Below are 27569 nucleotides of genomic sequence, written 5' to 3' on the forward strand. Positions count from 1 at the left end.
CTACTTTTCGCAAAGCTAGTATCGTCCCATGACGTGTTAGGAGTCGAGCATATCGCCATATCGTATACAAATTCCAGAGTCCAGGCTAATATTGAAGAGAAAAACTCATTATCACTTTGCGTGACAAATGATATTGAGTTTTTCCGCAAATGGTGAATGTTGTGACCGCCTTAAACAGGTGTTACTTTAAATATGCTTTTGGAACTCTTTTTAATGTACCTAATATTATAACAACTACTGGCTGTCCTATATTAATAAATAAATAAATATCCGTGACCGCGGATTCAAACCCAGGACCTCAAAACAATGTCCTACCGTGCACGCAGTACAACTGCACCATCGATGCAGTCAAAAATGATTGATTATGCTTTGAGTATCGTTGCCAGATTTTATGAATATGTTAATTAAGTTTATTATAATTTCATTTTATGATACCTAGTACCCATGTCCAAGATTTTTTGTAACAACTAAATACAAGCTCTTGTTGACAAGTAAAGTTGTAACAAAGACTATCTACTACACATTTAATAATTATGTATAATGATCTGAAAAGGAAAATGAAATTGTCCAATAACAAAAATTTAATTTAAAAGCTCACGCTGTTGTTTTGTGTGTACCTATTAGAAAAATCGCCCACTAGGAGTGGAAACGTTATATAATTTTGCAGAGAGGATTTTTTCTTAGTGTTATATCGTGCAAAAATAGCAAATATCGACGTCGGCGTTAAGTGCTAGACGACAGTCGAATAAACAGAGAGCGGCCAGCTCAAGGGCGCTCGCGTTTTTGTATCCAATGCAGCATCCCACGCTCATATAACTCATACAATATGCTAGATACTATTATTTCCAGTACTTTTAGTTATTGATAAACATAGATTAATTGCATGAATAATATCTTGGCTGTATCGAAAATTTCGAAAAGTTTTTCTCGGCTTAAACACAAATTAGTAGTACAGAATGTTGAATATGTTTTTGATACTGACGCAATTAGAATTGTTTGATAATTATGTTTCCAAGCAAACTTCAATAAGCGGTCGAATATTTATCTTTCTAAATGAAATAGGACCCTCATACCGATTCAATGCAACTAAGCAGACATTTGCAAGATTTTTTTTTGATATTAATTAAATTAGGGTACTATGAACTACCGAATGAATTTAATGAAATATAAATCATATTAATAAAAAAATCTATTCACGTGTTATTGGAACGTCGAAGCAATCAATCAAACGAAAACTCTCTAAGGAATCACGATCTAAGATACATGATTTTAAAAGACATTACGCAAAAAGATATTCTTCGAAGCACAAAACAAATTACTTATATTTTATTTAAATAAGAAAGATACTTATTATAATCAAAAATTTATATTACTTGTATAAAGAGTATAAATTAAAAAAGATTAAAAAAATTATATTAATTATTTTAATAAAATACACTTTGATCGTCTTTTCTTTCTTTATTTATAATATATGGTTTGTTTTCAATTTCTTGGGCGCGCTTTAATTACTAAGGCTTTGTCTAATGAAAAATACGCCCATATGATAATAAACAATACGATTTGTAACAGTGCACCTTATGAAAAATGTAATGATACGAAATTCTCAGACCACGATTCGCATTCATACTTAACCAATTTTTAAATGACGGACATCTGGCCTGAAACAAGTAGACACAGATTGTTAGAAAAGGGGTGAACTTCCCATAAGGGAATCTTCCTCACGTATGAGCAACACAGCAGTAGCTAACTTATTTAGGTCTGAATTTATTAATTTGATTTTTTTTATAGAGTTTATCTCGAAATATTATATAAAATATACTAATGTACGTTTTTGATTCAAGTCAATGTTGTGCAATATCCTGATATGCAAACTGAGAACAAATCTGTTACTATGGTATTACACTACAGTAAATCTTTACCCGCCTTCATTAATGGCACAGAGATACAATGCTTGTCCTGTACCAATGGTATCCTCGATTCGATTTCCAGTTTTGTTAGCTTAATGGGCAATAAATCAATAAAAGAAGTTCTTACACCACACAATAAAATATCAGGAAAATAAGTAATAATTAATTCCGTCTAATATACTTATAATATTTAGAATTAAATACAAACTCAAATCTACCAATTTGATTAAAATTTTATTAAAGAAATTACTCGTTTCTCATAACAATATTATAACGACCTTTATAATTACCTTCATGTCAGGTTTTTTATAATATAAATACCTTCCACAGCGTCACAATGATTGTTTTCACGTGTGATACAGAACAGGTTAACTGAAACGAAGCATTGCGTAAACAACCCATTGGTAACGCTATACAACATCTAATTAAAGGATTGTTGATCTGGATGTGAATCGGTCTAGTTCTTGCAACTGGGCCACCGTTCCAAATGCACCATAACCAACAATTGGCATGCCCCAAATGCGTATCCACATACAAGCTGGTGACATTGGGCTCAAGATATTTGACGTTAACCACTCAAAATCAATTGAATGCACTTGATTTAATAAGCTAAAACATTGTGACATTTAAAAAACGAATTATATAAACATTGGGTGATGTTCTATTTACACATTCGTACAGTGTAAACATCATGTACAGTCAGAAACTAAAATATGTCGGCTATTGAAAACATTTTATACGAATTGGTTCACACTATACTAATGCGATGACGTCGCCTGAGCTTTTGTGCGTATTCCGCACGAGAATGCCATAACTTGAACGACTTTTCCTCTTATTCGAAGTATTCAGACAATTCTATTCGTAAAATTCAACTTAGTTACCCAGAACTGAACTGGTGAAGTATATACATGGCGATTCGCCCGTATCATACCAAAAACGTTGGCTTATAGACATATTAAATGTGATATATTATACCGTAACATTAGGGCTCTAACAATATCATTAACTTCAATTTTTAACAATAAATCTGTTAGTAATATACTACATCTCTCTAGAATAGAGATAGATCCTGTAGTGAGTCAATTATAAAAAATATAGACAATACTGGCTACTACCTACCACTTTAATGTATATATTATACTATATGTACCCTGTACATAATTTAAATACCGAGTACTATATTAAATCACCATTAAAGCGTTACATGACTAGATATAATATAATATCGCATAACGCCTTCGTGGAATTATATATTGAAATTCTTCAAAATAAAATATTTTTTATTTGGAAAGAAATATTCATTCTCAGTGTTAGCGGCTAATAGATTTTCACAGCAAAGATTACCTGTTGTGTACCATGTTTAATATCGCCTTATTTCTTTTTATTTGGCGCTATTCCGACCTAGTGACAGTATTAGTTAGTTGTTATGTCTTCCGGTAGAACATTAAGCAATATTTTTTTGATACAGATATTCACGAACGACGACATCATAATATATTGATTGGATTGCACATTGTCTTGGCAAGTCAATGTGCAATCCAAGTGTCCAGTTTATATGTGATTTCTCGTTTTGGTGACATTCATACGTTTTTACTGCGACAGTGACGCGGATCGCATGCCAACGCATCCTCACACCTCAGCGCTTTCTCTTCAGTGTGGACGGCGAGAAAGCAAGCCCTTCTAACTATTTACACATAATAGTTATTCAGGTTTAATTTTCTCCATTTATTAATATTTGGTTTATTATAGAAATGTCTTTTGCTTCTACTGCATGGATGTCCGTTCCCAAAGTAGAGTAATCCATAATAACAGAATTACATCAGTAATATCAGAAATTACGCGGTAAATTGAAACTAGCACGCATGACATATGTAAAATGTCACTACCTATAGATTATTACTACGAAAGAATAAAAAAAAAGTTGCCTTTTTTCACTATACAACATTTTGTATAACCAATTTTCAATACATACATACTTAGCATCACGCTTTTTTCTCTTTTCAGGGGTAGGCAATATTGTAACACTACTACATTTCGCGAGCTATGTTATGTCTCAAAATAGGAGGCGAGCTTATCCATTAAGGTATTGGTGTTAATTTTAATGTTTTATGATTATTTCTTTTGTGTTACTTTTCAAATAAATATACTAGATAAAATATTGTATACCAGATTAAAGTAATTTATGTCTATCTGATTTTAACCCAGTTTTAATCTAAAAGCACAAAGCAAAGTAAGCAATAGCAAAGCAACGTATTTGATTTTAATTTCCGAAAAAACCTCTTAATCTGTAAAAATCATAGTGATTAAGATTTACTTTTTCCCCACCGGTCAAGTTACGTCAGTCTAAACAAATAATTTTAAAATAGCATTGTGAGAAGTGGTCGCAATATGCATTTATTTCCCTTTATTGAAACATAAACCAATTATTTGCCAAGCATACAGTAGTTTGTATAAATTCTATCAACAAATTTATATAATATGTAAAACTTCCATCGGCAGATCAAAGGCCAGCTGAGCCTTCGCGGATGATTTATTAAAGACAAACATTCACACTGCACGAGACTCTTACGGCTTGATGGTATCATAAAAAGTGTTCTTTTTGACACCAATCTGGTGTTTATTATTTAGGGCAAATGTGACTCGGCGTCCGTAGTCGGTAACCTGACACCGTGCCGTCTGTCGACCAACACCACTCATCTTGTTTGATCTACTCGGAGCTTTTTAAACTTTTTATGTCATAGTTTAGTGCGCTTTAGGTGCCTTTATAGCTGAGTAAACATCTCGGGATTATCTGTGGCAGCCGCAGAGTGCAGGGCCCTTGTCACTCCGCCTTGTTGAATTTATGTGGTTTATTCCCGAAAATAACATATCTATAATGGCCTATTATAGTGTTAGAATTTATAAGGGGTAAATATTTTATAAAAATAATGGACAAAAATAAGCCTAGATATTACCCCATTGTGGCCCACTCATAAAATATGTATGAAAAGTATAATTATAAGTTATTTTAAAATAACGAAAATATGTTTTCATTTATTTTCGACTGCCATCAAATCTGCTAATTAACAATTTTTATAATCCTCCACAAATAAATAGCTACTCTTAACCTCTTAGAAAAGATATAAATACATTATCATACTTTCAACAGACCGCTTGTGTGGTACGAGACGACCATACCGGTGGAAGTATTTTTTAAACATAATCAAGAATTATCGTTTGTTATAATAACACAAATAAATTAAACAAAGAGGCGTCCGTTCGTGTCCGCTAATGCGTTTATTGATATGTTGTTGATGTTCAGGAAGACCTTTGTTTTGTTAAAAAGCACAGACGGATCTGCGGAGCGAACGCTCCGGCACATTAGGAAAATAGACAGACCGTATGTAGACGCGCGATGGCTTTATGCAACATGTACATGCAACAATAGACGGCTCGCTTGATCACCGAACTATGAATAGGTGCTTTAGATAATCTAAAAGCTATTAGTAGAATTACCTGTGCCTGAGATGATCAGTACTAAGATATTAATGCTATTCATACTCGATATTCAATTATGTATAAGATTTTAGTTTATTCATATAAGGTAAGCATGTAATTGTATTACATTTACATTTGCATCAAAATATTTTTAAAAACTCCTTTAAGCGCAAAATAAATTCATATACATTTTTTTAAATCCATGACTCGATCAGCACCACAATAATATTTAAAATCATAAAACTTAATTCTGAGACATTTAATGTTATCATAAATTGTTCCTTACAGCATAATGCGAGACGGCGTTAAGCGGTCGGATTTTTAAATAAACATTTTTAATGATCGGCCCGCGCTTGGCCTGCCAGGTGTACGCAGACTGCGTTCCCGCGCTCTTCCCCCTCGATCCTGGCCGTACTACTTCTTTTGTTCCAAAAACAGTAACCTATTTATAATTAGGAAACACAATTTCCTTCCTTTGACACAATATTTAGAAGAAAAGGGATGCTTTAAATTAGATTTGTAGAACAGGGCGCGGAGCCTTAGCGACTTTCTGTACAATTAAAAATGATTCTATACAAGTTACACGAATACTGGAATTTGCAGTAAAATCTATTTTATTTTATAATACACTAGCTTGTGCTCGAGGCTCCACCTGCGTGAAAAATTTTCCGGGATAAAAGTAGCTTATGTCCTTCCCAGACTCTCAAACTATTATATCTCCATACCAAATTTCAGCGAAATCGGTTAGGTACTTTTTGAGTTTATTGCGTTCAGACAGGCAGACATATGGCGGGGGACTTTGTTTTATTATTATATTATTTAGATTTTTTAAGAGGAATAGTTCTACATTTCGTTGCATAACTTAATATTAACCGTTAACGCAGCGCGGCAGCACGCGCAACGAAAACTCTCAAAAGGAATAAATTTTCCCCGTTTTTGCAACATTTTTCATTCGTCATAGCGCGATGTTATATTATAACCTATAACCTTTCTCAGTAAATGGGTTATCCAACATTAAAATAATTTTTCAATTCACACTAGTGGTTCCCGAGCTTAGCGCGTTCAAACAAACAAACTATTTCTTCAGCTTTATACAATAGTATAGATATAAATTGGCACGTACTCAGTAGCATAGCTACGGCCCAGGAGGAAAGAACAAAAGTGCCTCCGGCCGTGAGTAGACGGTGACCTAAAAAGCGCACTGGTCAGGGTTAGGGAGGGCTTCTACGGACCTCCTCAGGGAACTCCATGCACTGCACTACCTAGCTCTATAGTAGCTACGTAGTATCTACACATACAAGGCATACCTTTGACATAGGTATGCTCTATCATAAACCATACACGTCTAAAAACGAATTAGAAGTAAGGAATGCAGAACGTTACTGGCTAAGCCGAGTATTACGCCTTCCTTGTGTCTTTCTACTAATATAAATATGAGTTTGTGCATGTGTTTGTTTGATGTTGCTAACGATACACTATATACCACTAAATTTCAATTAAGGCACTCAGATAGATTAGATCTTAAATCGTGGATTAACATAGGCTATTGTTTACTTGTATCCGAAATATGCAATGCTATTTATTCTGGTACAAGAGCAAAAACTATACATATGAGAATAAATAAGCAATGTACGTGAATGCAACTGTATAGATGGCATTCCATGCCGCTGGAATGGGATTTTATATGAGAGTTTTTGTCTCCTACGGAACTTATAGGAAATATTATGTTTAAAAGGTGATGTATAAATGTCTCATTACTTATTTATGACATTCCCATCTTGGAATTTTTTAAAAAAATACTTACAGATTCTGTCATTTCTTGTCTTCTGTGGTGGATTTCTATGATACTTAAGTAGGTATCATATGCATTCCTGTGAGTTATGATACAAAGTAACAGACGTAAAAACTAGATTTGAGCAATGCTAAATTAATTGTGCCTAAATGTTCTTTTTTTCATGAATATAAAAACAGTGCATGTTCAGTAATACAACATTACAAAAACATTTTTTAGACTTCATATTGACGTATTATTCAATCGATAACTTTTTGGGATCGGATATGGTGGGTGTCAAGACCACTACATCAGTAATTTGTGGCATTGTTTTACCATCACGCGACGCGGTACATATCTCGCGGGCACTTGTTGATGGTTATTTATACTGTAATCTATCAGCGAAACGTCACGTGGGTGCTCTGGAATTACGTTTGCTGACAAAATAAATCTCGGCACGCCGCGCCGCTAGCTACGGCCTCGGAGATGTTCAATTCTTGCTAGATTACTTGAGGACTATTTGACTATATTTGGAGCAATTCTTTTGATATTAAGTATTATGTATAAAGACGAATATATATTTAAGATTAAGTAATATGTTAAATTACATAAAATTATAAATTACTTACAGTAATGAACAAATGATTTATTTAACTACGATACAAATATTTATCGCCTCATCGTACTATTAAAGGCGTGGGTTTATGTAAAGATAAAATACACATTACTTACTTACTGTGTTATTGATATTACTACGATCATACGCACGCATCTACCGCTGTAATAATCGGGTTCGATTGAACTCGAATAGTTCAATAAAGATTCCTTTACTGTTTGACGTTTCTAAACATCACTTACGTAGTAGCAGATCGTAACTTTAGAAATCAATTTTCAGTGAGATACATACCGCAATGAAATTATCGTAGATTTAGACACGTTTTGCAACGTCTATTATCAAAAATAAAATAATAATATTATATTTAAGTGAGGTACTTGAGCTCGGATTACATTTTGGTAATTGAATTAAAAGACATCCATTCAAACTACCTGAATTTTTGTTATTAAAATCGCAAATAAATTAATGATATAGGAAGTTTCCTTACATTAAAAGAATAATGAATGAAAATGCATACGTACGCATTTTCAACAACTCTTAAAACCGCATTTAACCGATTTTTTTTTTCATTCAACCTTCTTAATGAATCAACACCTTACAAACACAAAACGATAATATGCTATAATTTATATAGACTTGACGAATATAGAGTCGAAAAATATTTTTTTAATTAAAATGTTCTCTACATTTACGGCAGAAAAGCTTTTAACTACGTTTTTATTTTTAAAATCTTAAAATACTATCGATATTTTCATTTAATACTAATGTGTTTTAATTTGTACCTTATATATACCGATATGAATAATAAGCACATTCATACTTTTATAAAAACAAAACTTGAATTCATAATTACAGTAAGATTTTTCACTTTAACCGCAGTCCTTTTGAAAGCTACTTATATACCTATTTCTTAGTAATATAAGGTTCGATTTACTATAACTGTTTATACGGATAGCACGACAATGAAGCAGCTTGTTAACGAATGCGCCTGTTATGTGAATAAATGTTCATTGATTGTGCAACATTAACTGCGATCTCAGAACACGGATATTGTTACACGCCCTTTTCAAAATATACGACCGTAGCTTTCTATTACCATAATATAATAAATAGCTTTGACACTACAAATGAAATTCTCTTTTGAAATACTCGAGAATTTTGTGGGTACTTTCACGTATTTTTCCGATAATGACATTTAACATCAACTTTTTTTTGACCTGACAAAACATTTGTTCACTGCCAGTAGCAGAGGAGGCTTCTGCCCATCAGTGAGACAGTGTAAAATACAGAGCCGATATTATTATAAAACGTTTGTTGACCTAGCAAGGGCCGGATTATTCAAACATATCGGACTTTTTGGTGAGCGCTTTAGGCGCTTGCAACCCTTGAAAATTAAACGACTATTCTGAGGGCAACACACAAACGGGTTACGAACTTCAGCTCAGGACGGTCACTGGGAGAGAATAAGACATCAGCGATTATGAAACATCAACTATTATGATATAGCGTAACATCCATTGATATTATTCCATATTGAACTTAAATTTAAATATGTTGTATATAAATCTGTGTAACAAATTATTTAATACATATACTGGCCTAACATTCAATAAACTAAAATTATGCAATGTAATACACGAATCAAATTGATATTTTGTTTTTGATATTCCCAGAACAGTTTTTGACAAAACGCAATATATATTTCAAATAACTGGAATAACTTTCAATGAAAACAAATAACAATCTATTGCTAAACCTTTTGTAATTGTTTTCTTAAAGGAATCGCAGGAGCTCTACTATAGATCGTTTGTGTGAGTGGCAGCGAGATGATTAGTTTCGTATGTTGATAGCAGCGACAAACATGAGTGGACTCGTGTACTTAGTTCACATGCAAGGTAAACAGAAAAGCAGATCACGATAATCAACTGCATGAGACGGTATGTACAATACGCTGCAAAACCGTGTTTGAAACTCATGCTGTATTATTCATATTTGTGTAAGAATTTCTTATAAGTGATTCAAACAAAACTCAACTGTTTTTAATAAATATATTAAGTACTTTATAAGAATACAATTGCAATGACGTCACCGCTAATCTCTTAAGTCATGCAAGAAAGGTAGATTCATCATTTTATAAAAATACGTATTACAAAATATTATTACTTAATTTATGTTCCTATCAGGTGAGTAATATTTAAAAAGTAGCTGTAGTTTATGGGAGTGCAAAGAATATTATAATTTAAGGAAAACATTAATTATTACGCAGCATAATTTTCTTCTCGTTTATACAAACATCAACTAACATTGAAAAATTATAGTCTAGAGTAATAACATGCTTGTTTTGAATGTTGGTAAATAGACGTAAACTATAAAATATCGATAATTCACTTAGATATATGATATTATTGATTTATCGTAACCCCAGGCCACGGCAGAGTGCGGCCACTCTCCTCGATAAGGTGGCCAAAATAACTCCAGAGCGCGCATCTTAAACGTACCACAGATAAGGTAGCGCTGCCCAATAGTCTTATTTTTACTTTATTGTTCTACTTATTATGGCATATTAAAAAAGGGATCCGAATTTTAGATACTAGTATGTTGCAACATTCCATAAATCACGTGTACGCTCTTTCAATTGAATATTACCTTTTTAAAACTAATACCTTTTTATATACTTAAGTAAGTAAATAAATTTGTAGAAGTTTTTCCATTGATTATTTCGAATATCATCAGTAGTATCAAAGGCTAAGCGCCTTTTACAATGTACATCGAGGTAACAAACGAATTTTACTTCTAAAGTATTCGTTTATACATACTTAAAATGTATGTATAATTAATAAAAAAAATAACCTATGTCCTACATCGCAATAACGTGACCACATTGTTTTATGTTATGGAATTTGAATGTATTTCGTAGTTGTTGTGTAGTTGACGGATCCAGAATAGGTACATGTGATCGTGGCCTAATTAAAATGAGCAAAGGGTACCAAGATAATCCAATGGTAATTAATTAGCAGTAATTAGTGAATTTATACATGCGCAGGCATTAGCTTTAAAATGTATTCTAATGTAATGTAATCGTTTGTTTATGAGGTGTTTGACATGACTGGCGAGTTGTTGCTGCTTGTTCAGTATTCTTCTTTACCTCTGGAATTATTTATTAGTTGGTAGAATATGTATATCACAATAATAATTATACGTATCTTACGCGCATCAATACCTATATAGGTAGGTATCATTTTGGAATGTCAGTCAATTGGTGGTCTAGTCGTTTGGCGCCACAAAACCTTCTCGTCAGTTTGATACTTTTCAAACTGACAGATTCAATTAATATGAAAATGTGTTCTGATTGATAGCAATAAAGTTATTTATAGATAAACATTTAAACGTGATTCAAATGTACCGTAAATAAATGCTCAAAGGTGGGCGGGGCAGCAATCAACTTTGCTTGCTACCGTGAAAATTACATTAAAACCTGGCATAATTCGGGTTGAAACAGAAACGGAGATAATTTCTATATAGTTACTTGGTAAATAGCTTGATCTAATTGATACACTTCTGACAAACTAATAAAATTAATTTATCGGCGATGTTACTATTAAAATATTAAAATCTTCTATAGCCAGCGTCAGCTATATTGAATTTCTTCACTTCTTTGACCTGGCGTATAAGCTGTTTATTGGGAGGTCCTGGGTTCAATGTTAAGGTAGACCAACACACTGTATGGAGTTTTTTTGTTTACACAGAATAAGATCAGAGCTGCTATAACTCGTAAGAACGAATCCAAACCGTTGCTACAACACGCGTGAGAAAAGTATTTTGCGATAACACAACCTAACAACCGTTTGAGGACAATAAATACAAGATTTAATTATGTGGTCCTGAAAAAAATATTTTGTAACGCCAACTGTATAATGCTTACGGCTCCGAGATGCATTCGTCGGTGACCGTCATTTTCTTGATCCTTACTGCAATCAACGTTAAATGTAGGATTTACTATACCGAACGGGCAAAAGAAACTAGCAGTCGCTGTTTTGATTTTATAATATATATTTGGTCGCATGTTTAAAAGAGTATTTAACAGCAAGAAGTAAATAAGCACATATAGAGAGATTAGTTACTTAATAATATGTACAGACTACAGGTAACATAGGTTAGTTTGTATATGTAGTTATTTTAATAATATTATAGATAACAAATATAGTTTCATATTTGCCTATTTGGTAAAACAATAATTATTTGTACGTAATTTGATGAAATATTTCAAAATAATGACATTCTTATTTACATACACAATTAACTTTTAAACTTCTTGCGAAAATAACAACAGTAACGACTATAATTCTGAATTTACCGCAAATTTCCAACTGACAAAAAATAGTGCGGGATTGCAAACCTTACTACCGGTTTTAGATCTACCTCGTATATTTTTATTGAATACTTTTTTGCTAGTTCGGGTTTTTTATATACCGCTAGGGAAAAGTGACCCTACAGCTCCTGATGGTAAGTGGAGTAGGGTCCAATAGAATGTCGATGACGAGAGATTATTACCCCTCGGCAGTCGACACAATTATGCCGGCCTAATAGAACCGGATATACACAGGCTGATCCCGTAACACGACACACTTACGTGGGCCATAAGATGGCCGCTATCCGAGCGAATACAAAATATATCTTAGCACCAGCAAAAATAGTGATATCCATGTGATAACAGAAAAATGCGAATACAATACATCGAGAAGCCCAACACACTCACGCTTCACGTATTCACAGGCTTCTTTCTGTGATTACATAACTTGTATAGGGAAGTTGTATAAGAGAGTCGTGTACGCTGGAGATTCATACTAAACGTAGTCACGTTCTATTGTAAAAATTTAAGATCGGATTATACACCTTTCAAGTACAATGGCGTAACAGACATCGAGGTCGGAAATTCGTTTTTGGCTTCAAGGAACCAACAAAAAAAGTGTGCTTTGAATTTTTTAGATTAGTAACGGTCCCCTCTTTCTGAACATGTCTGGAACACTTTCAGTTTTATTTGTTTTTTTGGACATGCTAATATTATCTACTTACATTTATATATACTTTTTATAAAATTCATAATTTATAAAAACCAACCAACTACTCTCTGAGTAGATATCGGTGTGTAATTGTACGACTTTAAGGGACAGTCCTTTAATATTAGAATATGCATGAATTTATTTAAAATTTGATTATTCATTTTGTTTCAGCAACAGCCAGCTCCTTCACTAAAATTAGCAAGATTTGCTCGAGAGGAATCACGACAGGGGAGCGCACCCGAAGAACCCCCAAGTAATTTCTTTATACCAATAATTTATGATAAGACCATTGACCGTGGTACTTCCCTCGCGGTAAGCGCCACGTTTGCGCATAAATATCAACAAATATCTCTCAATTTAAAATTGATATATACTGCATGACACTCCATTTCACTTATTGTTATAATTACTAATACTTGCATAAAGATGGTTGTTGGCGGAAAGGAATAAAACGGTGATATAGTGGTATGCGGCAAACTGTTATTGATCTACTTAGTAGAGCTACTTTTATTATATAAATCACCATTAAAATTATATCAAGGCTACATAAAAGGAATCAAATTAAAATACGCAAGAGGAAATTGGTGATTTGATTTTGATTGAATCATATATGAAAAGAAGTTCAAATCCCATTCATACTTTCATACAAGTATCCACACGTTTAATATAAATTCAAAAGTTACTCTATCTGTCTGTTACCATTTCCTGTTGAATAACAGAACCGCTATCGATAAAAACTTGTATAAAGATAGTTTGAGTTTCTGGAAAGAGCAACGGCTACTTTTATCCTAAAAAAATATACGGCAAAGCTTTAATCCCGGAAAACTCTATCAGGCACACGAAGCCGCTTGCTAATGAAACTATCATGCAATTCTATACCTGCTTGAAAAATTAGCCTACATATATACATTATGGTTAACTGTATACTGGAGGTTGTTATACTGACATAAATTTAAAAAATTTGGTGTGCTTAGAAACCTACAAATTACAGCCTTTAAATATTATAAATAATCTATATAAATTAAATATGAACGTTTGTTTTTCAGGAATATATTTCCCAGGGGAATGCAAGCTGAACTCCTGTATAAAGGAAGCCGCGTGTATGCGTCATAATAGCACAGCGCACTACTGCCGATGCACGACGAATGGACTGCCCGTCACAGAAGATTTGCAATGCCCACGGAGACCAGGTAATAAAATATATACACTAACAGAAATTGAAGCTAATATCGTAAGAATGAAGGTTTAAATTATAATGTTAACATTATAACTAATTTATTGTGATAAGCTCCCTATTGACTGAGTTTTGTTCAGACAGGTTATGTAAGTAGAAGTTACCAGTATAAAATTAAAGTTATTATTATGAGATCAGAAAGTCTACTAAACTTTATCGATATTTTATAGTTTCTACATTATATTTACCAATAGCCGTGCCTTCTATCTAATGTAATCAGTTCATATTATTAACTCACACTAATAAATTAAGGCATCAACTGTATCCTACATGAATACAATTTCTAGTTACGGAGACCCCGAAGCCAATCTACAACGTGATCCCACCACAGCCTCGCACGAACAACTCGAGCGACAGTAGATATGCACCATCACCGCCCACCACACAAGTAAGTCCATCAATCTTAATTAGATACCTTTTTATCTGTTTATCTCTCCCATTACGAGCATATACTAATATTAGTTATTAATGATTAATGTTTTAACAACATTAACTACGCTCAGCATATTTTCGTTGTAATTAAGAATTAAAAATCTTAAAGCCGAGTTCAAGCCGTATGTAAAACTACGGTAATATAAATCATCTAATATTTTTCACAGTAAATATTTCCTAGCAAAGCAAGCAAATTAGTAAAGTAGTCACTTCACTTACATTGCATTTTCAATAAAATGGCACCATTTTCGACTAAATAATTATATTAAGCTCAGATAAACTAAACAAAGTTTATCAATAGAAGTATTGATTTTGATGAAACCGAATCAAAGTGACGGGATGGAAAACAAAATCAGTATTTTTCCATCGCAACTGATAAATATTCATGATAGGTCAGCAGCGACGATAACATTAAGCCGATGTCACCAAATTGAGAGCATTTTAGTTATACAGGTATCTGTTAGGTAACTTTTATATAAAATATCTATGTAGGTATATATCTATGATGGCAATAGTTTGTGCTTAACTGTAGTAACAAATGGATAATTTGCATTCTCAAATTCGTTTTCGTTAAGTTCAAATTTAATAACGACCAATGTGTGCCGTCGGAATTCTCTCATTGTGTTAGTTGTAGCCATACAGAATATATGTATAGTATAAATTGATGTCCCTAAAACGCGGCTCGCGAAACAATTGGATTAGTGTCATTGATTTTGCTCAATTAATTTTGATACAGGATAAAATAAATTTTATGTTTTCTGTGACTCTTCGAGTTCCTCTACCCGGTGTCTTCAAAATTCGTGCTGATGTCTTTCCTAGCTCACGTGGGATGCAGAAACGGGTCTGAAGCTAAACGTCCCATGTATTTTTTTTTATGACACTATCGTCATCAGTGCCTACAACAATGCTTACAACTACTACTGTTGAGACCACAAAAGCATCATAATTTTTAAACATATTCTGTAATGTGTAAATGTATTTATAACATAATATTTTAAGAATTATAATATAATATTTATAGAACAATATTTATAGAAATGAGTCACATCAGGTTAGTACACGGAATAATATACGGCCTTATATTAAGGCATTACGAGATCATAACTCTCACAATTTTTTTCCGCGAAAGACAATTTCTCCGTTACATTAGGAATATTCAAAGCAAAACAAATCTATCGAGTGTCAATTCCTGGTGTACTGAATCGAAACTAGTAATATAAATATTTTATTAGCTTTTGTCCACGTTTGCTTGTTCAAGTATTAAATAACTTAACAAATTGATATAAACATTTATTGTTAGATCATAATAAACAGTATACATTATTTTATTGTACTTTGATTTTGTAATTTTTATCTAATTTAAAGTAAATACCAAATACTGATATTTATTTACAGCGTACCAATTTTAGTAAGTTTATAACAGTGATATTATGTAATACGAAATATCTCAAAACTCTTTAACCTCATATTACGGATCACGTGCATTAGCTGCAATTATCTTGACTTCTAAGCCTGTATAAGCAAAGAACTGTCAAAAAATATATATAATTAGCTACAGAAATTGGCTAACAATTTACCGATGAGAAAACCTATGGTTTTCCACGTTCATTGAACAAAACTATAGAGCACCTTCTAAAAATAAAATAAAATACGAAATCTTATGTTTTAGATGTCAAAATCCGTGGGTAGTGAAGTCCTAGCAGAAGCAACAGCAAGTAGCGACTCAGCGACAATATTCGGTGCTGGTATAGACGCTAATGCAAGTTTACTGGCGGCATTGATCAGCGGAGCGGTGCTGTTAGTGGTGATCATCCCTCTAGTAGTGTGGTATTTGAGGCGAAGAATGTGCAAAGGAGACAACAAAACGCAGCCGGTAATATACGTTCTTTATTGTTTATAATATATTGAAACTTATGGTTTTTATCAGAGCAGGAAAGGTAGAAATGCTTTTATTCACTTATTATTATTATATTTTTTTTTAAATTATCTTTATTCTGGTCTTCGTTTATTTTTGTTTTCATTATTAAATTTTCGTTATTCAAATACTTTATTGGCGTTTCTATTATCAAAATTTAAAATAAGTTCGTCAGTAGTAATCTGGAAAATTTAATATTTCCGGTGCACACCGTTACGTTAAACTGCGGAATTTTTTATAGCGTGTGCGACCAGGAGAACCTCTGCTTGCTGAAAGGTATATAACGAACCCCCAGTATGGAGTGTACGGAGCGGGCACAGCGGCGCATCCAGGGTCGGGCGGGGGCACTCCCGGCGTGGTTGGCACAGACGATACCTCAGAGTCACAGGTGCCTCTGTTAGACCGCAGCGCGCTCACGTTTCTTGAAGAAGTTGGCGAAGGATGTTTCGGCAAAGTACATAGGGGTTAGTTTTCAGTAACTTAGTAAGTAGCAAAAATATCTATCAACGTCTTAATGGTTGACTAATTGCAAACGAATTCTTTACAGGTTTATTACGAACTGCTAATGATGAACAAGTCGTAGCAATCAAAGTTTTAAAAGAAAGTGCGGGCCGTAGTGCAGAAGAAGATTTCGTTAGAGAAGTCTCAATCATGTCTGCATTTAGGCACCCTAATATTCTTACTCTTATTGGAGTTGTATACAAAGGTATGATAAAAAACAAGTTACAATTATTTCAAGTTTACATAGCTTTTACCAGCATATTGTTTATGATATTAATTCATTTACAGATGACATTAGTTCGAGTCCTTGGATGGTGTTTGAATACATGGAGCGAGGTGATTTGGCTGGTGTGTTACGAGGGTCTCGAGGCGGTGGACGTCCGGGTCCTAATTTAGACGAACCCGCACTCCTTCACGTCGCATTACAAGTGGCTCGCGGTATGCAGTATCTTGCCTCGCGTCGATTTGTTCATCGGGATCTGGCAGCTAGAAATTGTCTCGTCGGTGCTCACCTCAGCGTTAAAATTGCTGATTTCGGTATGTCTCGAGATATTTACACGTGTGACTACTATAAAATGGGAGGGGAAAGGCCAATGCCTGTACGATGGATGTCGCCAGAAAGTATAGTATACGCGCGCTTCACACACGAATCTGATGTTTGGTCTTACGGTGTAGTACTGTGGGAAATTTACAGCCGAGGAAAACAACCATTCTACGGACATAACAACGATGGTGCGACAAAGTTGATATTGCAGGGTATAGTGCTTGTACCTCCGGAAGATTGCCCTCGCTTCGCCTGCGAACTAATGCGTGAGTGCTGGAAAACTGATCCGCGTGATAGAATAAGCTTCGACGAAATATGCAGGAAATTAGAATTAGCAGCAGCAGGTGGTGTGACAACGGTACAAATGCGATTACCGCGACCCCCAAATCCAGCCCAAGATTCGGCAGGATATCTGATTCCTACACGACAGTCACCAGTAAATTACCTAGCTTTAGCGCTCGGAGACAACGACCCTGAGGCAAGGTCGGATTCGAGTGAAGAAGAAGATGAGGAGGAAGACACTTGACGGCCATCTCTGGCGTCGGCTTCGGAGTACATTCTGCATTTTTCACCGCCGGCCGCCGCCACATCTTTCACCGCTACATTCCTTTCAAGCTTCGATATCAGCACATAATTCAAATGTTAGTTTAACATTTTGGTAAACACCCATGATGTAGTAATGAAGGTTGGACGTGACCGAGATAATACTCAATTATCGACTTAAGTGTGATGTTTTTGTAATAAAATCTAAATAATTTTCGTGTGAGAACCTCAAGTTTAGCGATAAAACTTATGATGTTTGTGTAGGCGTGTATTTATTATTGTTTTGTGTGTCTTATACCAAAAATAAAAAGTACCTAAAATATGAATAACGTGTACAGTTAACATAATATTACTTTTATGATACTTATATAAACCTTCGTACCCATTTTGGTTTAATGAAGATGGACATAGGTATGATACGACTGACTTTTGTATTCAATGATGAGATGTATGTACGAGCTTATGATAAGTATACGCACTACGTTTGTATAAATCACAATTAAGTAATAGTTAGATAAAGTGACATCTGATTCTATAAACTTAAGATTTTATATATTTTGTACTTCTAGTCCTCAAGTAAGGTATGATTTAAACCAAATAAATAACACATCAAAATTCTAAATGAATTGTCATGAGCGAAGATGTGTAAATATATGTAAGAACCAAAATTACTTCGTATTGGTTTACAGTATTTTATTTTTATCATTACAGATTTACTATTATTATTGAAACTCCTTAGGACTGGACTAGATTTAGCTAAATTATTATAAAAGCCACCGTGTTGCCATAATTATGATTGCGCCTATTGTATAAAGATAGACAAAATATTGACAATGTACATAAAATGGTTGTTATAGATAAATAAATACATAATAATTAAGTTAGTTAATAATATTTAAGAAGTAATTAAGAGCTATAAATCTAGAATTATGCATTTAAAATATTACCTACTCATAAAACATCTTAACGTAAGTAGTCGAAAGCAGATATTTTTGTCTGTTTAATCATAATCCAAGGTTTGGACAATCTCATTAATTGCCCGCCTGTATAACATAACTGTTAAACGATATATGGATAATATGATAATGTGGTTTCAAATATTTATTACCTATGTATATCGACGTTTAATGTTTGTACGAATGTATGGTAAAAAAAATCATGTTAATGTTTCAGTTTGTATTAAAATATACAACAATACCATTATTTAAGTTTTTTTTTACTTTTTCTATATTCTAAAGAATCAGAGGTGTTTACATGTATATAGGCAGAGACGGCCAAAGAAAGGGTGGAACGAACCGCGCAACTACCTAGGGCCTCGCGATTAGGAGAGTCTCGCGCGTTGGTTTAGCTGAGAACATTTTTTAGATCATCCAGCTTACCAACAATAATAATAATAGTAATAATAATATCTGCCCTGTATTACATACTTGCCCACTGCTGAGCATGGGCCTCCTCTACTACTGAGAGGGATTAGGCCTTAGTCCACCACGCTGGCCTAGTGCGGATTGATAGACTTTACACACCTTCGAAATTCCTATAGAGAACTTCTCAGATGTGCAGGTTTCCTCACAATGTTCTCCTTCACCGTTAAAGCGAACGATAAATTCACAAAGAATACACACATGATTTTCTATAAAAGTCAGAGGTGTGTGCCCTTGGGATTTTAACCTGCGGACATTCGTCTCGGCAGTCCGTTCCACACCCAACTAGGCTATCGCCGCTTACCAACAAATTCCATCTAACCACCTACGACAGTATTAAAACCTAAGAACCTTTATTTGCTGCCACTTAGGGCCTCGCGCCAGCTAAGGCTGCTACTGTTTAAGTATAGGTAAGGCCAGGAGTTAGGATTCAGCCCCAAATAAATGCAGTAAAGTAATACGCGATCAATAATAAAAATCATCATCTTACTTATTAATACTTATTAACGAACTTACATAATATATTATACCTTTCGAGTGTGTCTTTTAACGTCTATAGTATGACACAGGCTACCCGCCACGGCAGGAGTCAACCAATCACCTAGTCACTGGCGGCCTTTTCCTATTTATTATACTTTTTGAGTGGCTGGAGCCTCGTTATTGTTAACCAATGCGACGCTTCAAGGTTTAGGTACATAGATCTTTGGCCGATTACCTATCATCTGAAGAGCAAAAAGGTAAATAAATGTTTTACAAAATCTAATTGAAGTGAGTAAAAACATATCCACCTACCTATGGATACGGTAGCTTTTATATATCTTAGACTAACTGCTCTTTAGAACTATTTTCTAGCGCGCCTTAGTAAGCGTAAGATCACGAGAGTAACCTCGTTACATGGGCGCCGGGTGAGGGGTGCAAGTAGGTGTACGTCCACCCTGGGCAGGAGCCCAGAAATAAATCACCTAAAATATACATACATACATACATAATATCACGCCTTTATCCCATAGGGGTAGGCAGAGACTATAGATTGCCACTTTGCACGGTCCTGGCATACTTCTCGCGTACTTCTCGCTAAAATATAAGGCACTGAATTAATCTGCAACAAGAGGAACTATCGACCACAAGGGTTTTTTGTGATAAAGCATTTGCAAAAACCCGCGCGATTTGAATTTGAAAAAAAGAAAATAACTTAATATTTCGAATAGTGCCTAGGTGCAAATGCAGGTACCTAAACTAATCTCGGCGCCCATGCTCCAGTAGTATTAAAATTACCGAATTATTGCATCCAATTATGTTGAGCTGTTTAAATTCTATTTTATGGGAACTAAGGATACGACCATGACAACACAAGTAGATACCTAGGAACCGAGAAAGATAACTTCATAATAATATTGTTATCCTTAGTGAAAGGTACTTGCTCTAAGTTGTTATCTAAGTAGGTACCTACCTATAAAATTTAATACCTAGTGAGTAACTTATTACAAATAATATTTATAATGATAATCTTGGTCCTTTGGGATCGATTATAATTTATAATTTTTGAATTAAAATACATACTCTAAAATAGGACGGTGTAGGGCCATCTCTTGATTAAAATTATAACTATTACATAAAGAATCCGAATATAAAATAATGCATTTTTCATTAGATGGTGCTTAAAAACAAAATTACGTCTAAAAAAGAGGATTTATTTTTTCCTAAAGTATTCATAATATGTTTTAGCAGTGGCATAATATAATATTTTTATGATAATAATATAATACATATTGAACTATATTGATCAGTAACCAATATTGAAGTGGGGTTACTTGCCAAACTTCTAAGTAAAAAGAAAAATAATAAATTTAACATATTGGTATTCATAATCCGTTCATTTCATGAAGTTGATTAATAATATCATATTTCAATCACAATAAATAGATGGTCACAGGTACTGACAATACTTAGTCACTGTGATAAATTGGTAATTTTACGTATGTTCATTCCTACACCAGTAGTTTACCTTTACGGTTAAAGTTATTCATTTGAGGTTTTAACTACGCACTACAAAGAGAAAAGGTTTACACATTTTGGGAGTTTATTTAACTTTTATTAAATAAACTTTAAATCAATCAGATCTGTGACAGATGGAACTCAATTGATCGTTTAGAGAAACGCCATAATAGGTGTTTACTAATTATAATCGGTTCATTCGTTTGGAAGCTCCAATGCCCCAAACAGACATACACAGATACACATTACTCTTTTTGCGTCAGGTAGGGACGTATGAGAATAAAATTTTAGTATGTAGTACCTATTTATATTATAAATGTGGTTTAAAATCTTTGTGGAAAAATCTTTATTATCAATTTATTGTAACGATAAATTAATATTATAGTTAACATCGATATCAAAATAAAATGCTGCTGTAACATATTGTGAGTGTGTCAATCCCTAGTTGCTGATTGCTGTCTGTCATTTGTATTTCGCTACGCTCGATTTCGTTGCTGTTTTCGGCAGACTGTAAATGCGAAAAGATTGATTTCTTCAAGATGTAAACATTTCAAAATTTTCTCACTATCGATCAATTTTAATTTGCTAAAGTGTACAGATGTTTCTTCAAGATGCCTCCAGTCAATTCTAAAGTGAAAAAAAGTGGCGCAGAGTACGAGGTAAATTATTTAAGTTTTTTTTTCATAAAAAGTCGTTAGAAAATATGCTTTTACTTTATGTTCACTGGAGCTTGGCATAAAAAATACAGGTTTCTATTTTAAATCAATGTCGAAACATGCCACACACGCTAGATTTTCTCTAAGAAAAAAAAACACATTGTTTTTTCTAAGTAGATATTAAAATATTGCGTTTAAAAAATTCATAATATACACTTTATTATATTATATATTACCAATTAATATAAAACAACACAGTACAAATGATTACCAGAGCACATTTAAAGTTCATGGGATATTATAATACCCAAAAAAAAAATACAATACAGCATTCCATGAAATGTATAATTGCAACATTTTTAATCTATTCAAAACATTATCCAAAATATTTAGTTAACATTATACATATTGATGCTTATATGAATGTCTGTCATGCCATATTTACATAACATTATTGTTGGAATATTGTAAACCAGCCAAACAAGCTACTCAGCTGTTGTGCACTTAATGTACTGATACAGCATTACAAATATAACATCATACAGTGGCCATTCATTAAGTAAAATAGTAAATAATATTTATTATATGGATTTTTATACTCAGATTTAGTTTTGTGTAATGTTTGAAAGCTACTTTCTATTAACTACTTTTATGGTTTAGTAAAAACCTAGTGGCCAATCACACTTTCGAGCAGTAGTTTATATCTAAAAAGTACTTGATATTAGCCCATGCAAGAAATCAGGACGAATAGATAAAGAAAGGGTAATTTTTTTAAATGAATATACAATTGGAAACAATACAAATCTCGATCATATGTGATTGGTTTTTTATTTTTACTCTACATATATTTAATTTCCTGTTGTGTTTCAAACCTGTGACAATGACTCATTTCTAATTCCAATAAGTTTAAAGAGTAGCTAGCTAAATAAATAGGTGTCAAATTCATACTGTAATTGTGAAAAGCAACATACTGATTTTTAAAACTCAGTGATCACAATTTACTTATTAAATAATTTAGCTTTTTAACTCGTAATATATTTTAGAGTTAGCTTGAATCTAGCTTAGGATACGATGTTATGAAAAAACAGGAAATATAATTAATGTTTTTCTTTGAAATCATACTATATAGCTTGGGATGTGGTTTCCACAACTGGTACTTGGTGCTACCTATTAGTTCATTACTACTATTATTAATTTCTAATGACATCAGTTTTCAAAAGGACATACAAGTTATAATTGCCGATTAACATAGATATGCTTAGATTTACTCAAATCTATTACTATTTATTATAGTAAAAAAATACCATTATTCCTATAACAAGTATAGAATTTCTTAAAGTGATAAATTTATAAATAATATTTATGAATGTATAATAATTCTAGTGTAGAATTACTGCATCAATGTATTAAATCAAGTCTAACAGTGAGCTCTAACATCTAGATCCATGGTCAATAACCATGCAATGATAACCCCAAAAATCAGAGTACTAATCAACCAAAAAATGGTAACTGACTATATTTATAACTGAAACCCCCTCTACTTTATGATGGTCGTTTGGATGTGCAATGCGTGCGCGGATGATTATCTCCTTCCAACAATAAACATGGTTTTGTTAGTAATTTTGTAACAATATTTCACATTTAAGTAGGATGATATTAAGTATAATACTCACAATTGTGTAGGAAACAATCCTATGAAACATAACATATTACACAAATAATATTACAGTATATCTTAATGTAGAATTGGTTGAATTTTTTATTTTGCAGAACATCATAGCGAATAAGAGTAATGCATTGGATTTTGAAAAATACATCCAAGACAACAAAACTCTTCTGCTTAATGACCCGCTCCGTGACATACTGCTTTATCCTTCTGACGATGTTTCTGTAAGTATATAATAACTAATTATGTTCTGTCATTCATTGATGTAATAGATTTGCATTTACGTACCTATATACTATACTTAATGAATAAAGAGGAAGTCTCGCGCGCGATGACAATGGCTAAGCCACTTCTAAACACGAACAAAACAACCCTGTAGTAATGTAGCTTTCTATGTTTTTTTTAATCGTTTTAGTTTTCCCCGAGATAAGCATGTTCAAACAAACAAACAAAATTAGTCTAGATTTGCAAACCAGATCTACAGCGGCACCCATAACTATATTATATGTGTTTAGTATAATAATATATGACAAATATAATAAAATCAAATAAAATTATATTTTTGCAATTATTCTACTCTCTTGAAAGAATATTCTGAGAATACTGATGGAGAAATGCCAATAAAATAGACTTAGACAGGACAGGACAGCTTTCTATAAGACAAAGAATTATAATTCAGTTGGTTAAGTTATACCGGCCATTATATATACTTTACAAACAGTTTTACATCTTTGTCTTTACAATATAAATACTAATTTTAAAACAGAACATGTCCAATAGCGAATCCTTGTGTACTGGAATTTTTCCAATGACAATCTCGGACTATAATATTTTTATGTAAGACATTAATAGATGGAGAGTGTTTTATATTAAATATAAATGTATATGACAGCAAGCTTTCTTAATACAGGTTTAGTGACAAGCTTAGTATGGCGTCATTAACTAGCGGATAGTTATGTGTTATAGCGCCTCCCTCTACAAATATCTTGTCACCCTCCTTTCAATGCGGCGTACGCCGAATCTGGTACACGATAATATAATTGGGGTACACAAATCTAGGATAAGCAGAATTATGTCTGTATAATATACATAACATTGATTATAATATTTAAAAATGACTTCGGCAGTACAGTCGTAGTTTCCGTATAATTTTTATGGGTCCCGGAATACGTAAGTGTAATTTGTATCTGATAAACTTCTCACACATACAAAACTGATTCATAAAGATAACATAAAAAGGAAGTAGATTGCTTTGCTTACTCATACTCCAAGCAATTTTTGTCAATGGTTTTACGACCCGTGTGCATAATGATAGCATTACGTCTGTCGAAATATTTTACGTTGCGACATTTTTACCTAGAATTAATAATGTTTCCTTGTGTTGCACTCATCATAATAAACCAAAAAAAAATATTTTATTTAATGCACCAATCCGATTATGCTGATAGGCAGAGGCGGCCTTAGGGGGAAGCGAACCGGGCAACTGCCCGGGGCCTCTCGCTTATAGGGACCGCACGCGGTACCTGGAAAGCTTTTTTACGATCTTACCGACGAAACTGTTAAAACCGGGTAACGTTTTTAAAAGAAAAGGTGTTCTGGATGGCGTATATACGTATATTATTAAGTTCCTAGTCGGGCAATACTCGACAATGTTGAATTTAGTAAAGAATGATTTTTGCGCAGACCCCACATGAAGAGGGATAAGATCAAGTAGGATATGCTCGAGACTGGAATCGTATATTATGTATCACGATTAAGGCATTTTGTTTAATATACAATCGGAAATGTTTTGATTAACAGTTAGTTAAATAATTATCGATCGATAAGTAAATATTTTTGGTAGTCACGTACAGCAATTGAATAAACCGTTGTTGCAAAAAGATAAAGGTCGTTATTTTTCTAACTTGTAGATAAAAAACGCGAAACAGCACAGTTTAAGTCAACTCAAACTGTGCTGTGACACTGAATTTATGGTTGTATAGTGGGCAGTTTCGTGTCAACGAACTAACTTTGAATGGACGATAGGGTACCGGACTCATTTTTGTTCTTTACTATTATCAAATATTTACATAATAGAAATTATAACACAGAAGGAATTATTAAAATCCGGTAAAAAATCAACAAGTTATAAGTCTTTGAATTTCGGTGGAAGGGGTAATTAACAAGAAACAGAAAAGAGACGAAATATCCACATGTGACGTCATCGGGAATTACGACGCGAGCAAAAAAGAGATGAAGCGATATCCCCATATCGCGCCCACTTCTGCACGTTACAATATTTTAAATATGAATTACTCGCTCATTTTTTAACCAATTGTTATGCAGTTTTCGCAGGAGTGCTTCTTTTTCGTATTATTAACCATTACATATAGAATAATGTACAAAATCAAGCATAGGCCGGTTGTGCAATATTATAATATATAATAATAATGCTTTGCGATTGTGCAATACTAACACAAATTGTCGACATTTTATCGGCCAGTTTTGGGGCTACAATACGATAAATATATGCAAAAAATACAAAAGCCCAGTTTTTTCCTTGTGCCATTATGCTAAGTACCTATAATTAAGAATTGTATAAGCGGCAGCTGCTCTGAATGTGGCCTTATTGGTATTTGAAACTTAGATGTAGGGAACAATGTATCTACTACTATGTTCGAACATCGAATACGCCGCGCAATTGTATCTTGTCGATATTCCACCAGGTCTTTTTCTTCTATACGGACACGGAAAAGAGATCCCACTGCACCTGATAGTAACGGAATGAGGTCCATGTAGAATGTTGACTGGCGAGAAATGATACCCCGGGCCAGTCAACCGAATTATACCGGCCCTTTCCCAATTCCTCCTTCCTTTCCCAATCCCCTCCTCTCCTTCCCTCACCTTCCCTTGGCCCCTGCAGTCGTTAAGCCGAGAGGAACCAGTATACCGTTCGCAGGTTCCTCTCGGTGTTGACAGCAGGATCAGCCGCCAAAAAAAAAAATTATACCGGCCCGTTTGAAACAGATATACAAAGGCTGATCCCGGATCCAGCCACCCCTACATGGAACTTTATAGCGGGTTTTAAAACCTCGTGTACTCTGGTCGCTATCCGGGCGGATACAAAATATATCCTACAACCACAAATATTATATTAATATAACTTTTACAGGCCTGCAATGTGCCCGTAAAAAATACACATTCGTTGTTCGCAGAGTGTTGTGCTCCCTCGTCGTTGGAGAACAGTGACTACAGCAGTACCAGACGTGCGCACCGCAGCGTCATGCCCACTGCTTACCAGACAAGCCTTGCTCAGTTACGCTTCTAGTTGGAATCTCATACATTACAAATACAGCAGCTACTCGGGAACTTATCTCAATTTGCCAAGGTTTGGACATTATGCTTTGAACGATTGCGTACCACTATGTGCCGGACATTATCTACAAGTATTATCATTTAGTGGGTTTTAGAATTATGAATGCTTGATACGATTCATATTTTTAGCCATGAAATATCATTACAGTTCCTAAATAATTATTGCACATAAATTATAACTAAAACAATTTTAATAACGTTAATGAATTTAAAGTAAGTAAACAAATATTAATTAAAATAAGGATAACCAGTAAAGGTATCGGTTATCGCTCTCCGATAAGCTTTTCAACAAAACACAAGGTCGTAGGAAATGTGTTAAATGCCTAACTTTGTTCGAGTGCTCATTAGCAATACAGTTAACATAGTTTGTACAACCATGATTATGGACAACAAAACTCTGATAGTGGTTTTTACCAAGGCCATGCACACAACACGCATGGCCGTATTATTGTTTATTTCTTATAAATATGATTTTAA

The 27569-nt window shown here is 33.7% G+C and overlaps 2 protein-coding genes across 4 annotated transcripts in view; both read left to right on the plus strand.

Annotated features, from left to right (window-relative positions):
* Positions 1-19208, plus strand: part of LOC115449415 (high affinity nerve growth factor receptor) — a 32738-nt gene extending 13530 nt beyond the window's left edge. Inside the window, exons 2-8 of one of the 2 annotated variants that reach the window (XM_030177227.1) lie at positions 13003-13084; positions 13878-14021; positions 14353-14453; positions 16167-16370; positions 16654-16876; positions 16960-17118; positions 17202-19208. In XM_030177227.1, coding sequence (XP_030033087.1) covers positions 13003-13084; positions 13878-14021; positions 14353-14453; positions 16167-16370; positions 16654-16876; positions 16960-17118; positions 17202-17983 — 1695 coding nt within the window. In that variant the 3' untranslated portion in view covers positions 17984-19208. The remainder of the gene's footprint in view (positions 1-13002; positions 13085-13877; positions 14022-14352; positions 14454-16166; positions 16371-16653; positions 16877-16959; positions 17119-17201) is intronic. The other variant, XM_030177228.1, reaches the window with a different exon arrangement.
* Positions 19209-21864: 2656 nt separating this feature from the next.
* LOC115449414 (dedicator of cytokinesis protein 9) overlaps positions 21865-27569 on the plus strand; it is a 43809-nt gene continuing 38104 nt past the window's right edge. For both annotated transcript variants that reach the window (XM_037442077.1, XM_037442078.1), the window contains exons 1-3: positions 21865-22075; positions 23843-23962; positions 26933-27105. In XM_037442077.1, the coding sequence (XP_037297974.1) occupies positions 22028-22075; positions 23843-23962; positions 26933-27105 (341 nt within the window). In that variant the 5' untranslated portion in view covers positions 21865-22027. The remainder of the gene's footprint in view (positions 22076-23842; positions 23963-26932; positions 27106-27569) is intronic.

This window comes from Manduca sexta, chromosome 23, assembly GCF_014839805.1.
Source record: "Manduca sexta isolate Smith_Timp_Sample1 chromosome 23, JHU_Msex_v1.0, whole genome shotgun sequence".
Lineage (NCBI taxonomy): Eukaryota > Metazoa > Arthropoda > Insecta > Lepidoptera > Sphingidae > Manduca > Manduca sexta.